The 15,289-nt window shown below is 38.1% G+C and overlaps 1 protein-coding gene across 4 annotated transcripts in view; it reads right to left on the bottom strand.

Annotated features, from left to right (window-relative positions):
• The window catches only part of triob (trio Rho guanine nucleotide exchange factor b), a 162,722-nt gene that overhangs the window by 60,095 nt on the left and 87,338 nt on the right, over positions 1-15,289 (bottom strand). For all 4 annotated transcript variants that reach the window (XM_088326197.1, XM_088326198.1, XM_088326199.1 and 1 more), the window contains 5 exons: positions 14,988-15,179; positions 11,127-11,296; positions 8,466-8,640; positions 2,558-2,753; positions 2,275-2,441 (listed from right to left, as the gene is read on the bottom strand). In XM_088326197.1, coding sequence (XP_088182323.1) covers positions 2,275-2,441; positions 2,558-2,753; positions 8,466-8,640; positions 11,127-11,296; positions 14,988-15,179 — 900 coding nt within the window. The remainder of the gene's footprint in view (positions 1-2,274; positions 2,442-2,557; positions 2,754-8,465; positions 8,641-11,126; positions 11,297-14,987; positions 15,180-15,289) is intronic.

Below are 15,289 nucleotides of genomic sequence, written 5' to 3'. Positions count from 1 at the left end.
ATGGATGCATGGTAAAGTTGAGGAAGGGCACAACCAGGTCCTTTCAACATAACTGTAAATAATTTGGTAAACACATTGTCGGTGTTCTCCTTCATGGATGGTCAGTCATTCGTGGTCCTCAAAAACCCACATCTAATGACATCTGTAAGCGTCTTTGGCTGGATTCGAAATTCTGCACTCAACTCAAAGGATTTCTAGTTCAAACTGTGTTTTTTTGCAAAGTCAAATTTTGTATGTCTGACAATTTTTTTTTTAATAAGAACAAAATACGTGCAAGAGACATTATTTTGATCTACTTTATCCATTAATTCATCAATTTTCTGAACCGCTTATGCTCACTAGCGATGGGGGAAGCTGGAGCCCATCTCAGCTTACATCATATAGTGGATAGGGGACATCAGTGGACAACCTGCACTGATTGCTAGACAATCACATAGATATAGAGCCCCTCAAACACACATCCATACCTATAAGGACAATTTGTGGTTACCGATTAATATGCCATGGATGTTGTCTGAATGTGAGAGGAAACCTGAATGCCTGGAGAAAAGCTACACAGGAAAAAGTTGCATACAGGGAGGCCAGTAGCTGGAATTGAACCCGGGAGTTCTGAACTGTGATGCGGACACGCTAAAGAGTCAACCGACGTGTCACCCCCGTTAAAAGGCCTCCATTGTATTAAAGATAACACTGAGAATGACAAAAAAACAGAATAAATGTCAATAAATAAATATTTGACTTACTTATAGGTAAAAACAAGAAACCAATGTATAACTGCACCCAATGGCACACTTATAATAATTTTTCTCGTCCGGCTGGATCTTTATTTTCTTCATTCATGATTTGCCATAACTCTCTAAGAAACGTAAATCGTCTTTTTCTTCCCAAAGACACAAAATAAAAACGATGGCGCTCAAATTTGAATTTGAGTATTCTCTTTTGTATTGGATTACAATAAGTTTACATAACATTTTGGAAATCACAACCTATATTAAATGTAAAAAAATCTACATTCCCTTGTATCCACACTGCTTTGACCAAATACAAATTTTGCTGATGGCTTTAAAAAAACAACCAAAAATAGAATGCCGCTTTCTAAACTCTGACTCATCATGCACACCTGTAGTGCACCATTGCAACTCAAGCTTGTCTGGAAAAACAATGACGTAACATAGTTCAATGCCTGTTTTTGGCTTCTCTTTATTAGGCCGGTGTTTCCATTGCTGTTTCTATGTCCTAAGGCAGGAGAGGGCTATACTCAATATCAGATTTTCTCTACACACGCACACCCATACACACAAATACACACACAAGCTTTTTTCATCTCTGATAAAACACAGAATAGCAAGCCATTTTTGTACAGTGAAAAATACACACTATGGTGTCCACACAAAAGTACAGTGTTCTAATGAAAAAAACTTTGACCATTGAGTGCAGTCATGAAACTCTATCCATTATCTATAGAGAAACCGGAGAGAGAGCCAAAGAGAAACAGTGAGCACTGGCATGGAATGATTCATCAGTGGAAGTCGTGTAGGTACACAACTGTCTTGTCATTCTCCTGTTTGGGCCTGACATATAATACAATTTCGAAAACTGGATTTTCATCATTCAGAAAAGTGTTTCATATGTTTATCCTGTTTTTAATATTGGACACCTGCACAGGAGATAGCATATAATTCCAGTTAGCTGTTTTGACCGTCATTCCTCAATGTTGCTAGTTATTTTGACTATTATGCACTGTTGAGACCATTGTCACTATTGGACAATATTGTCTCTTTTAATTGATTTCCACACCCTTTAGGATGGATCTGCGTTTTGTAACCTGTCCTAGGTTAATGAAATAAGAGAGCTCTGAGGAGGACTTTTAGAACAGATGTGGAATTTAGTATTGTGATGTTTTCTCCCCTATTTTGTTTTCCTTGCAGGTTCAAAATGTATTGATGTCTTCTCTCCTTGTTTGAAGTGACTAATGAACTAAAGAGTTATCAGGGTCGATTGTTTCCTCTGTGCAGTTTTTTTCATAGTTTGGTCAGGGGTGCAAATTATACTGCGGTGAGACTTATATCTGAGATTATTGACAAACTATTACAGTGCAAAAATGTCACGTTATTTTCACACTAAACCTCAAGAGAGCGCTCTAGGCCTGTGATGGTAATTTCAAAATTGCCGGTATTGCCAAGGGTGTGACTTCAATATATTTTTTTCCTTCTTAAGTATGAATTTTTTTTAGCTGGTACGTCGGCGCAATTTACAATCCGGGAAATACAGTACCTGTTTGACTTCAGCCTGGAGGTGTCTCAACTGGACACACTGCTCCAAATGCCTCCGATGCTGCTCAGCTGCCAGGTCCAGCTCCTGTTGCTTCTCGTGGAGGAACTCCAGGAGATCCTGCACACGTGTGGCCATATCGACGTCTCTGTCACACAATAGCTCCACGCCTGCAGAGCAAAGAATTGCACATTGGATTTTCCAATAGTTGCATGCAATTTAAATGGAAATATTATTGTGGCAACTTCTTTCAAATTACCTTTTGTTTAGGACCAAATTCTCTCACCTGATGCTTGAACCTCCGTGACGTACTGTAGAAGCTCCTGACCTTGATGGATGACGTCGAAGGTGAGGTTGTTCATGGTGAGCGCCTTGTCGGCGTGATGCTGTAACCTTTGCTCAGCTAGCGTCAGGTCCTCAGTGTCAAAGTCGCTCATCTGCTGGGTCAGCTCCTCGTTCCATGACTCTAGGTCAGAGATGATCTGAGGCGCAAAAAGGAATGGATGTAAATACTGTGGAAATAAACAATATATGGTAGCTCTTCATACAGGTGCAAAGAAAATGCTATTTAAAAAATAAACCATTTATTGCGGCTCTTCTTACAGGTGTGAAGTGAAGGCCAAGTGTTTTTTTTTTCCTGACCAATTATTTCTCAACTGTATTTCTTTGCTGCTTTTGAGGATTGCCCCTTGAGGTCCGTATTTCTGGGGGTTTATATTTTGTTTACTTTCAAGAGGATAAGATTTTCTGCAAAGTACACTTACATTTACCGTATATAATACTTTGGCAGAAAAAAAGGCCAACGGCGGCATGTCCCCGCACACCTGACTCCGTTTTCAGTGACAACACGGCTTTAAGCCCTTCTCCGAGTTGTTTACGTCACATCTTTTGAGATCAGGTCACTGTTCAAAATAGCGACTATCATATAGTTAGATAGCGATTATAAGTACAATATTTCTAATACGTTGAAAGAAAAGGCAGATTGCTGATTGCAGCAACCAACTTGTGTCGGTAGCGAACGAAACAGCTCTAATAGCCGTCTCTTAGAAGTGGTAGCCGGCTACCTACCAATCAAGAACCAGTTCCCTTCGAAACGCTATTTTTCTTTTGTGATTGCTCAAAATTCAATTTTTCAGTGATTCTGTGTTGTTGACTTTGAATTTGTTCAGTATTAATCTTTTTCTTTTTTAGATTATCTTTTTCTTTGGAGATCAATAAATATTTTAATGTACGTTTCTGGTGTTTTTCAGTGTGAATATTCGAGGTTTCATTTGTTTCCCCTTATTAAGTCCTCCATAAAAATACATAATAAATGGTAACATATAGATTAAACCCAAAAAAACCTGAAGAGCCTTAAGACTAACCGAAGAAAAAAAAACTTTCTCTAAAGAGTCGGAATTCCCATCTCCACAGCGGACCATTCAAGGTAAATCAAATTTATTAAACTTACTTTATATAGGTTACTGCTGATTGTTATTTTATTTTATTGTTCACTGTTTCTGTTTGTTGCACTTCAAGTGTAGGATAAATCTGTTGCTGGTGAAGTGCAATAAATATTATAAGGTTCTATAAGACAGCTACCTGGCTATTCTTCTCTATTCAACTGACCAGAATAATGCTCATAAAATTAAAAAATTCTTTGACATGCAACAGATTTTTAAAGTAACTGATACAGTTACTTTCCCTAATAACTAGTAACGTTTACTATGGAGTAACTTAGTTATTAATTGGTTATTTTTTTGGAAGAAGTAGTAAGTAATTATAACTAATTCCTTTTTCAAATTAATGTGCCCAATATGACACAATGGACACCTTGACTCCATTAAGATGAGTATTTAAATTTAAATGAGTCAAAAAGCTTGCTCATCAGTTTTCCCAAGTACACAGTAAACTGCCTAATTTTGTTTGGATTTTTTTTAATCAAACTCGATACGTGACTATTTTACCAAGCCCATAACTGAAAGAGACTTACCATACAATCACTTGCAATCTTTCCTCCACCCCGTATACAGTTGAGTAAAACACCCTCAGCGGGCAAAAAGATCATCCTTTATGCTCAGTACTTTGAATTCCAATCGGTAGAGGCGTTAAACCTCCTTAGTGTCTCTTTTCACAGCGGTCTAAGGGAATCACCTTAAGTAAAACCTTGCATGTCTCGCCTCACTTCAGACACACCCACATTCGAGCAGAGGGAGTGTCCGTATGCAGGGAGGGGCTAAATCTAAATACCACCCACGCCAATCATGGTGCCCCTTGCAGAACTAATCTCTTGTGTGATTTAGGATTCAGTCAGAGTGATTTGTAGATCTGGCACCAGCTTGTGAGCTGAGATTTATCTCATTCCAAGCTCTCTACTTTAAAATCAGGTCACGATATGTGATTTGGTTATCCTTTTGGACTTTGTTTTTTTTTTGAGTCAAAGACACATCGCAAACTGCTTCGATGTGAGCAAGAAACAATTTCAAGTAGGGAGATTGAGTAAGGTTCTCCACTATTAGTAGGAATTGGCCCTGCAGAGGTTTTCATTCATTAAAGCCCCAATGTATAGTATTTGACCACTATGTTTAGACTGTATTGTCTGGTCTGTGCGATTATTCATTGTTTGTGAAACGTTGAATATTAAATATTTTGTATATTCAGTTTGTGTTAACAACTGAGTTCAACTGGGGCGGAACACATTTGGTTAAAGCAAACGGGGGACAGGGTGAGTGCTGGATAGTGACATCATGCTTGTGCCCATAGTTTATTCATTTTTTTCAATTTTATTACACAGTGAAGCATGGAAATGGTGAAAGAAAGAAAAGGCTTGCCTCAAATAGTGTTCAATTGTCAAACCAAACCTCAAGAAGAGTTTATTCGTGCGATTATGAGATATGCACATACTTGCGCGTGCAACATGAATGATCTCACTATGGCTGCGATCATGACTATGAGCCAGGAGATGGCGGCAGAGTAACAAAGTTCCAAATTCCATTAAGGTCGTTTAACAGTTTATGCTTCAAAAACTAACTTCTAAATATGTCTCAATTTAGAAATATGTCTACAGAACTGTCTCAGAAAACTAGAATATTGTGATAAAGTTCTTTATTTTCTGTAATGCAATTAAAAAAACAAAAATGTCATACATTCTGGATTTATTACACATCAACTGAACTATTTCAAGCCTTTTATTATTTTAATATTGCTGAATTTGGCTTACAGCTTAAGAAAACTCAAAAATCCTATCTCAAAATATTAGAATATCATGAAAAAGTATACAAGTAGGCTATTCAACTAATCACCTGAATCATCTAATTAACTCGAAACACCTTGCGAGGGTTTCCTGAGCCTTAAAAACACTCAGCTTGGTTCAGTAAACTAAATCACAAGTATGGGGAAGACTGCTGATCTGACTGCTGTCCAGAGGACCATCATTGATACCCTCCATCAGGAGGGTAAGACACAAAAATAAATTTCTCAAAGAGCAGGCTGTTCACAGAGTGCAGTTTCAAAGCATATCCACAAAAAGTCTGTTCAGGGATCAGAATGGAGATTTTCATTTTCAGCGGAAATAGCCAGGTCCAGGGCGGAGCCCGGTGGGGGGCTCAGGGGGGCGAAGCCCCCCTTGAAGCCAACAGCATTTATCTTATTTGCTATGTGAAAATTGCACTAGAATGAATTAAATCCAACAAAACAGAAACCATGTATTTTTTCAGTTTTAAGATGTTTAAAACAATTGGGGGATTACAATGTTACAACCATCACCATTGTTGTTGTGTTTTGATGATGAAGATGGACCTTGTATTTAGCTACTAATCAACAATATATATGAAAATATATACATTAATAACCATTCATCATTAATTTGGAAATAAATTGCACAAACTGAACATGCTTAAAGAAAATACATGTCATAAATTTTGTTTATCCTGTTCTAAATATTGTATAAACACAAAAGCTAAAATCATTTCATAAATAAATAGATTTATAAATACCTCAGATTGGGATTTTCTGTCACACAGTGGAACCAGTGGTTGACTGCTGCTAGTATTTGAAGTGGAAGGATTTGGAACGGCCAATAATGTTGAACCGGTGGTGTTACTGTTAGTTTCACTGCCGATTTTAAATGCAGATCCGAGTGCATAATTTGATCGCCGGCCAGCTATTTTTGCTTTGTGCTTGTTCATTTTAGCATGATCGAGCAGTGCCACACAACCTCGCGTACCATAATTGATCAGATCGACACAGTATAGACACTTTGCTTTCCCTGGAACATCACACTTTGCGATGAACTGGCTCAAAGTTTCGGTAACTTCCTCGATCTTTGCGCCGATTTTAACGTTTACTGTGACAGTCTTCTCCAGCCATGACCACTTAAATTTATTCTTGATTCCTTTATCAATCTCGGAGACAAAAGCCTCGTCTTCTTTTCTTAGTATTTTCATATTTACTTTTTCAAAAACTCATTTCACCGTTTGAAAAGACCGGAAGGAGCGCCATGTTTGAGAAAGCCAATGCTCTGAACAAAAGCTCCGCTGATTGGTTATCAGCGAACCTATCGACCAATGGAAGGAGTCGATCTATTTGCTATAGATCTAATGCGCTGCGCTTCTTTTTGCCGATTTTTCTCGCGATCTCTAACTGCTAACTTGGGGTGATGAAACAGTCACGAATCATACCTCACCCCCCCAAAATATTTTCTCATCGAATTTAGACGATTTACAGGAATGACCTTTGGGGTTCAAAAACAGCGGAAATCCGCGGATCCGCGGAAAATTCTAATCCCTGTCTGTTGGAAGGGAAAAATGTGGCCGGAAACGCTGCACAACCAAGAGAGATGACCGCAGCCTTAACAAAATTGTGAAGAAGAGCCGCTTCCAGAATTTGGGGGAGCTTCAAAGACAGTGGGCTGAAGCTGGAGTCCAGGTATCAAAAGCCACAGTTCACAGACGTGTCCGGGAAATGGGCTACAATAGCCGTATTCCCATGGTCAAGCCACTTCTGAACTCAAGACAACGGAAGAAGCGTCTGACTTGGGCTATGGAGAAGAAGCACTGGACAGTTGCAGAGTGGTCGAAAGTCCTCTTTTCAGACAAAAGCAAGTTTTACATTTCATTTGGAAGTCAAGGCGCCAGAGTCTGGAGAAAGGCTGGAGAGGAGCAAAATCCAAGTTGCTTGAAATCCAGTGTGAAGTTCCCACAGTCAGCAATGGTTTGGGGAGCCATGTCAGCTGCTGGTGTTGGTCCACTGTGTTTCATCAAGTCCAGAGTAAATGCAACTGTGTACCAAGAGATTTTAGAGCACTACATGCTTCCATCTGCTGAAAAGCTCTATGGAGATGAGTATTTCATTTTCCAGCATGATCCGGCACCTGCCCACAGTGCCAAAACCACCAGTAACTGGTGCACTGACCATGGCATCACTGTCCTTGATTGGCCTGCTAATTCCCCTGACCTGAACCCCATCGAGAATTTGTGGGGTATAGTTAAGAAGAAGATGAAAGACACCAGACCTACAAATGCAAATGAGCTGAAGGCCGCTATCGAAGCATCCTGGGCATCAATAACACCTCAGCAATGCCACAGGCTGATTGCCTCCATGCCACGCCGGATTGATGCAGTAATCCGTGCAAAAGGATTCCCAACCAAGTACTGAGTGCATCAATGGACATTTTCAAATGTTTGATTTAGTTTTGCTGTTATAAAATTATTTTTTTACTTGGTCTGAGGAAGTATTCTAATATTTTGAGATAGGATTTTTGAGTTTTTTTCAGCTGTAAGCCAAAATCAGCAATATTCAAATAATAAAAGGCTTGAAATAGTTCAGTTGATGTGTAATGAATCCAGAATGTATGACATTTTTTTTTTAATTGCATTACAGAAAATAAAGAACTTTATCACAATATTCTAATTTTCTGAGACAGTCCTGTATATAAGGCTTTACATTGTTTGCGGCTCCAGACATGCTTGTTTCTCTTTCATCTGTTATAACTCTTTCAACATTTTGGATTGCCAAACCCTACCCTTAATAATATCATGCACAGCAGTACACTCAATGCGTATTGTTATGATAGCACAGAAAACAGACACTGAAACAGTGTTACTTGGATTATTTAAAGAGGTTATTTTTATACCGGTATATATTTTTTTAATTATTATTAATAAAAGTTGAGGATGTATCAAAAGAACTTAAAATGTCATTGTAAGGATGCTTACATCAATGGCATCTCTCTCAAAGATGCGGAGCTGGAGAAAGAGTTCCAGTTTGATCTTCCTCTCCTGGAAAAGCTCCTCCATCTGGCCCTGGGCCTCATCCAGCTGTTGCAGCACACTCTCAATGTGAGCCATGGAACTGTTGTGAGGTGTTTTGTTGCTTGAGATGGCTGAATCTCTGTAAAAACAACAACTTAGTATGTGTTTAAGTAAAAAAAAACAGTTACTACAATATTTACAGACTGCTTTTTGAGGGGGCGCTGCAGAAACAATTAAAACATAAAGCACCTTATTAGAATGTTTACATATTCATCATTTTTGTGTTTTTGACATAGGGTTCATATACCTATTTCATGGCCAAATCCAAGCACTTTTAAGTACTTTTACTTTATTTTTTCCAGTACCATTAAAATAAGCAAACAGGTATGAATCATGTACATATGCTACTTTAAATCTGGCGAGTGCAATTATCAAGACATATGATTTTTAGATCTTGAGTAAATCACTAATATACTTGTAGATCAGAACAGATGAGTATACATTTTTGGGGGAGATAAATCTATTGGTTTTCGGTAAAATGACGGTAGTGTGTAGCTTACATTTTCAGTAGCAGGAAGTTCTTCCCATTACCATTTACTGGGAAACACTACCTTAATTATTTTGCATGGCCTTTAATAAATGTCCACAATTGATACGTAATCCTTGCACTAATACATATTTTATAGTGCCCTTTTCGGGTGTAGCATGCAACTGTCTTGTTGGGGCGAATTGTAGGGGGCGATGACACTTCATAGGAGAATGCCAAACAAACTAATACCAGCTGCCGTTATTCATGAGGAAAGAAATTCAGTGGCGAGTCGAAGCAAACAGAGAGCAGTGTCTGCATTATTTTTTATGCAGACTTGTGAAACATGGCAATAATTTCAAGGATTTTAAGCATCCATCCATACATACATACATACATACATACATACATACATACATACATACATACATACAGTAAATACATACAGTACATACATACATACAATACAGACATACATGCATACAGTACACATACATACATTGCACCCTGTTGACATAAGAATCATCCTTGAACTCTGTTGCCAAACGTCTTTCAATGGTGACGAGTTTGTTTACTATCTTTGAAACATGACGTAGTGGGTTGCAGTTGACCATTCTTCATGCCGATTGGCTACAAGCAAAAAAAATTAACCCCTCAACAATCCTGTAAAATCTGCCTAAAATTCCAATCCAAGACGTACCCAAAGTAAATTGAATTATGTTATTGAACCATTTGGATAATATGGACGGGTTGCTCTTTTTTGAAAGGTAAAACTCTGAAGTTTTGTCCCCAACTAAAATAATTACTAAAAGTGCTGTTACCATTGAAAATTCTAAGTTGGAACACACAGAGTAAGATGGTTTTTATTCTCGCCTGAAATTATTTTTTTGCACTCACATGCCTGCAGTACAGTGTAGCATGGGCATCTTAACATGAAGTCTTACCTGCTCCCTGGTCAAATTTGATCACAATCTGAAAAACTCAACATTGTATTTTACACATTTTTCTAAGAGTATGTTTAAGCGCATCTAAAAGAGGCCATTTAGAGATGATGAGTGCACGGCTCTCAAACCTATTTGAGTGTGTGTTTGACTTTGGCCCATTTTTACACATTGTGAGAAAGTTATAAATGCTTGACTTTTCGTTCCAGAAGTCAATCAATGATTGTGCACACTTGAGCATGGTAATCGCACGGAAAAATGGATCCCGGGTTGAATTATGCATGTTTATTTTCGGCTCTAATTTGAATATACATTGGTGTAAATTAAAAGTTCTGAGGCTAACAGTCATATTTTAAATAATTTTACAAGTCCTTTTACTTGTAGAAGGTAATTATGGGGCGAAACAAACGGAATATAACAAGGAACGCTCAGTGATGCAGAAATGCTTTGAGGCAGATTTTTTTAATCTGTCGGCATCATCGTGTGTTTCGGAGTAAATACTTTACACGGTTGAATGTACTTGAGACAATGTTTGTCGAGAATCGTGTCATCTGTTGACTATCACAGCATATTATTGGCGAGCTATACTGGCTTTATAGTTTTCAGGTACCTTGTTTGAGTCTGATCATGATGTTTCTGTGGTGAATACTTTTGAAACAGTTATCATATCTTGAATCCCACGACTTTAAGGTTTCCAATGATGTGTAACATTATGTTTTTCACTGACTGGTGACATTGTTCAGCTTCTCAACAATTTATTAATTCATCCCTTTCTGTATTTTACGCAGGCGGGGATTCTTGTTTCCAATGTGACATTGGCAACCTCTCACAGGTAACTGCGCCTGCCCGTGTGAACCACACAAGCAATGCTTTTGACGTCCAGTATCAATGTAGCAGTGTCAGTAAAACTATAATAGGAAAAGATAATGTAACTTTTCTCATTTTTCCTAGTACCAAACAACCCAGAGCCTGGTACCGGTCAATATGCTGGAGGTTGGGGAACCCGGACTAGAGTATACACCAGAGGTAGGTTGATATTTGAGTCTTCTGCCATAGCCATACACTCAGGTTTAATTCATGTAAAACTGAATAATAAAAAAAAAAAATCAATGAATACAATAAATGAGATAAGCAGTGTCTTATGCGGGTGATGCTCACCTGAGCTGTTGAATGAGGTCTTCACCTTCCTTGATGACGTTGACGGTTGCTTGCAGGGTGGTCTGCTGCTGCTGACCAAAACGTTTGATTAGATCCTGCACGGCCTCAACAGACTCGGCGTACACATCATCCAGCAGTTCCTTCTGAAGCTCCTCCAACCACGTCCACAGCTAACAAGAAAGTCAAAACAGTTCAAATGAGTCTATGCCGACACATGAGCAAATGCTTCTGCCAACTCAAACAATTGTGAATATAATGAGGCCTATTTTGTGCAACAGGTAAACACAGAGTTCATCCTCCTTTTTCATGGCCAAATTCAAGCATTTTTAAGGACTTTCTAAGCCAATTTTCTAGTTTCTCCAGACCATTAAAAGATGAAATACCGTAAGGATCATGTATTTTGCAGAGCAATTTACATATACGATTTTTATTCACACGTGTGCATTTATCGAGACACATCATTTTTAGATCTTGAGTAAAGCATGAATATATCTGTTTTTTGAGAAAAAGCTTTTCCCATTTAGGTGTTCGGTAAAAATGACGGAAATAATGACATTTTTAGTTGCAGGAAGTTATTACTATCACACGTTATCAATGGGAAATACTACCTTAATAGTTTTTGTGTGGCCCATAACAAATTTCCATAATTGATACGTAATCCTTTCCCCTAATGCACTATTGGTAGTCCCCCGTTAGGTGTCGCATGCCCCTTTCCTTTTGGGCGAAACCTGCAGGACAATGTCAGCTGCCGTTAATCATGAGGGAAGAAATGCAAAGGCAAAGCAAAGCCACCAGAGAACAAACTTGTTGAGAAACATGGCAACTATTTCAAGCAATTACAAGCACTTCACCCAAAATGTAAGTACTTTTCAGTCCTTGAAAACACAACATTATTATTCAAGCTTTTCCAATCATTTCAAGCACCCATACCGACCCTGTAAACAGTGTGCGGTTTATGTTGTGGGGCATCAGTACACTCGAGCGGGGGAAGTGAAAACGTGTAAGCTGACGAATTTACACACGGTAGATAGAAGAGGGAAATCGAAATCCTACACTTCTGCTTTTGGTTTGTCAGTGATCATCTTTGGAACAGATTAGCCATCTGGGTGAGTTGGGCCAGCACAGTAAAGCTCTTGTAAAGACGACCTGGTCTGCCCCCACTGATCATCTAACAGCGTGTTTCAACCAGTGTGCCGCAGGAAATTGTCCAATTTTATTGTGCATGGAAGTGTGCCATTGTTTAGCATCTTTGCTTCCATACAGTCATCAGCCAAGTCACTGTAACACTCATCCATATCAGTAGGTTGCAGTCAAATCCCATTTTTTTATTTCTGTATACTAACTATCTACTATTTTGGTAGTGAAGGGAAATATATATAATACATTATTTTGTTTTATGAGGCTATTTAAAGGGACATTGTATAATTTTTGACCACTATATGTCGCTATATTGTTCAGTGCAACCAAATACGCCTGTTACAAAGCACAAAGCAGAATGCATACTGCGGAGTCTCAAAGTGACCAGACCTTCAACATTTTTTTGCCAGCCATTTTTTTTGCCTGCGTTTCACAAGGTTTTTGTGGTAGCCGTAGCAGCAAGAGCCTCATGTAATATGAAATAAGTACAATTTTCCTTTTTTTTCTTTCTCGTGACCTTTTTTTTTTTAAAAAGAAAAAGCAGATTTATGAAATAGTTCATGTATTTTTGTTTATTATTCAAATCAATATTATTCTTTTTTATTTAATTGAGTTGTCTTTACTACTAAAAGGCACTAAAATAATACACAACGTCCCTTTAAGATTGCTCTGCAAAATATAGTAAAATAAATACACAAAAAGTAAAGATCTTGCACATATAAAAAACAGAACAGGTAGGATGTAGCAAACAAAAGTATTTTTGTCATTTAAAGAATAAATTAAAAAAAGATAAAAAAAATATCCTAAACCCTGAAAAACGGTTTAAATATACTAATACAGCAAAATTAAATACAAGAAAAAATAACGGTAACATTACAGTTCAGTTAAATTCACTAATTCAATGCAAGCTCATTTAGGACATCCTCCCGCTTTAATAACACTAAAGGAGTTAAATCCATTCCCCTATGCTGGGGTTCGGCAACATACGGCTCTTTAGCACTGCCAAGCGGCTCCCTGGCGCTTTTCCAAAAAGATTTGCTTGGAGAAGAAAATTTATTTTTATTGTAATAGGGTTTAGGTAGGATAAACAGGACACAAATGATTTTAATGTTTTCAAGTGCTGTAAAAATGAGTGGAATAAGTATTCCATTTCAGCGACAAGCTGAACTCATGTGTATTGCTCCTCCGCTTTACTCTTTCGCTCCACAATCCCGTGTAGCTGTAAAGCCAAAGCTCCACCCATTTTAAAGGGGAAGCGTCACCAGCAAGGCAGACGGCTGTTTACGACAAATCGGCCATGGGCCCGAAAGAGAAAAATAACTGATGAGAACAGAGCATTCAACGTTAAATTATTTGCATTCATTGCCAATTCGGATAAATTGCCTGAATGTTTACTCAGTAGAGAGAAGTTATCAAATAACAAAAAGAGTAATGTGGAAAGAACTTTCCAGGGAAAGCATGCTACATTAGCGGCAGAGTACTTAGTTGAAAGTGAAAGAAAAAATACGCCTTTTGACACTACTGGAGAAATTAGATGAGCGCAATGGATTTAAGAAGTGGTTTTCATCTCCAAACTTTACTACTGTTGCCAGTTTTCTTGCAACCCAGGAGATATTAAAAAGGGAAAAATCGTTCACAGATGGTGACTACATGAAGGAGTATCAGAGGTGTCAAATACTTGCAGACTTTAAATAAAAAAATGAAATAATGCAGACAATTAAAGACTCGACTCTCCCCAAAGGAAAAAGTTTGTTAAAAAGGGCAACCAACATCAACGAACAGCCAATCAAGAACATACAGCGCCGGAATACTCAATTGCCTGTGATGAGTTGTGTCATGTGATGGATTTATTTATTGTACTTCTTTAATTTTATCAAAGCACTGAAAGATACTGTAATTCATTTATATTTTAATGATGTTAAACTAGTCATCTGGTGTATCATTATCCAGAGGTCATTTTGGTAGTACACTAACGTAGCTAATATAGATACATACAGCATGCATTGCATTTGTTTTAAGGCTTATAAAAGGCTTTTACATGTTTGCAGCTCCTGACAAATTAATTTTGGCTTTTTTTTTTGTTCCAATATGGCTCTTTTAACATGTTGGGTTGCCTACATCCGCCCTATGCATACCAATTGGCATATGCACACATGCACACACAAGCACACGCATGCAAGAATACTCCTTCACTGGTGTGACATGGCAGATGGGATGAAGGCGATTAGTCCATACGGACATTAAAGACTAGCTTCATTAAAAACACTGTGATTCAGTCTGTCTTGTTAGGTTCATGTAAACAGGGTACAGTGCTAACACATGCAGAACAGTGTCATAAGGTTAATTTAGTCACTTGAAAATGCGTGAAAACTAGTGTGCCGCAGCACAGAAGTTGAAAAATCACTGCACTATTTCACCATAAATAATCAAAGAACAATCAACATTGTTAGTACAATCATGAGCACTATTTTTGTAGTTTTCAAAGAAAATGCGTTTACCGTAATTTGCTATGAACTGGCGATGCAAGATTCAGAGCCTTTAGGTAGGACTGATACTTGAAAGGAGTCTTTATTGGTTAGTAAGTCTGTCTCAGAATTTTCAGGTATTGGGTTTAAATCTCTACACTTCTTTTTTCACAGTCCCCACCAGAAACATAAACAATACATCAACTGTGAAGGTGTCCAAAAACTGCATTTGAGATCAAGGAGGGGAAAAAAGACAGACCTCTTTAACGTGAGTGTGGAAGGAAACCGACATATCAAGGAGAACTTTGCGCTGCTCCACACGTCGCACAAAGTCCTGGATGCGATCTTCAAGCTGGTGGGCAGCCTGGTAAATTTCCTCCGGGTCACATTCTCCGGTTTGAGCTAACTGTTCTGCTGCCTCCAGCAGCTTGTCAGCATTTGTGTACGTGTTCTGTAACCACAGGATTGTAGAAAATCATTTTTTGGGTTTAAATAAAGAAAGAAAAACTTTATAGAAAGATATATTTCGATTCATGCAGTGTAATAAATGAGTCCTTTTGC

The sequence above is a fragment of the Urocampus carinirostris genome, chromosome 2 (assembly GCF_059441175.1).
Source record: "Urocampus carinirostris isolate Australia breed hairy pipefish chromosome 2, RoL_Ucar_1.0, whole genome shotgun sequence".
Classification (NCBI taxonomy): domain Eukaryota; kingdom Metazoa; phylum Chordata; class Actinopteri; order Syngnathiformes; family Syngnathidae; genus Urocampus; species Urocampus carinirostris.
Note: the sequence above shows the minus strand (reverse complement) of the source record. Positions and strands in the feature narration are given on the sequence as shown.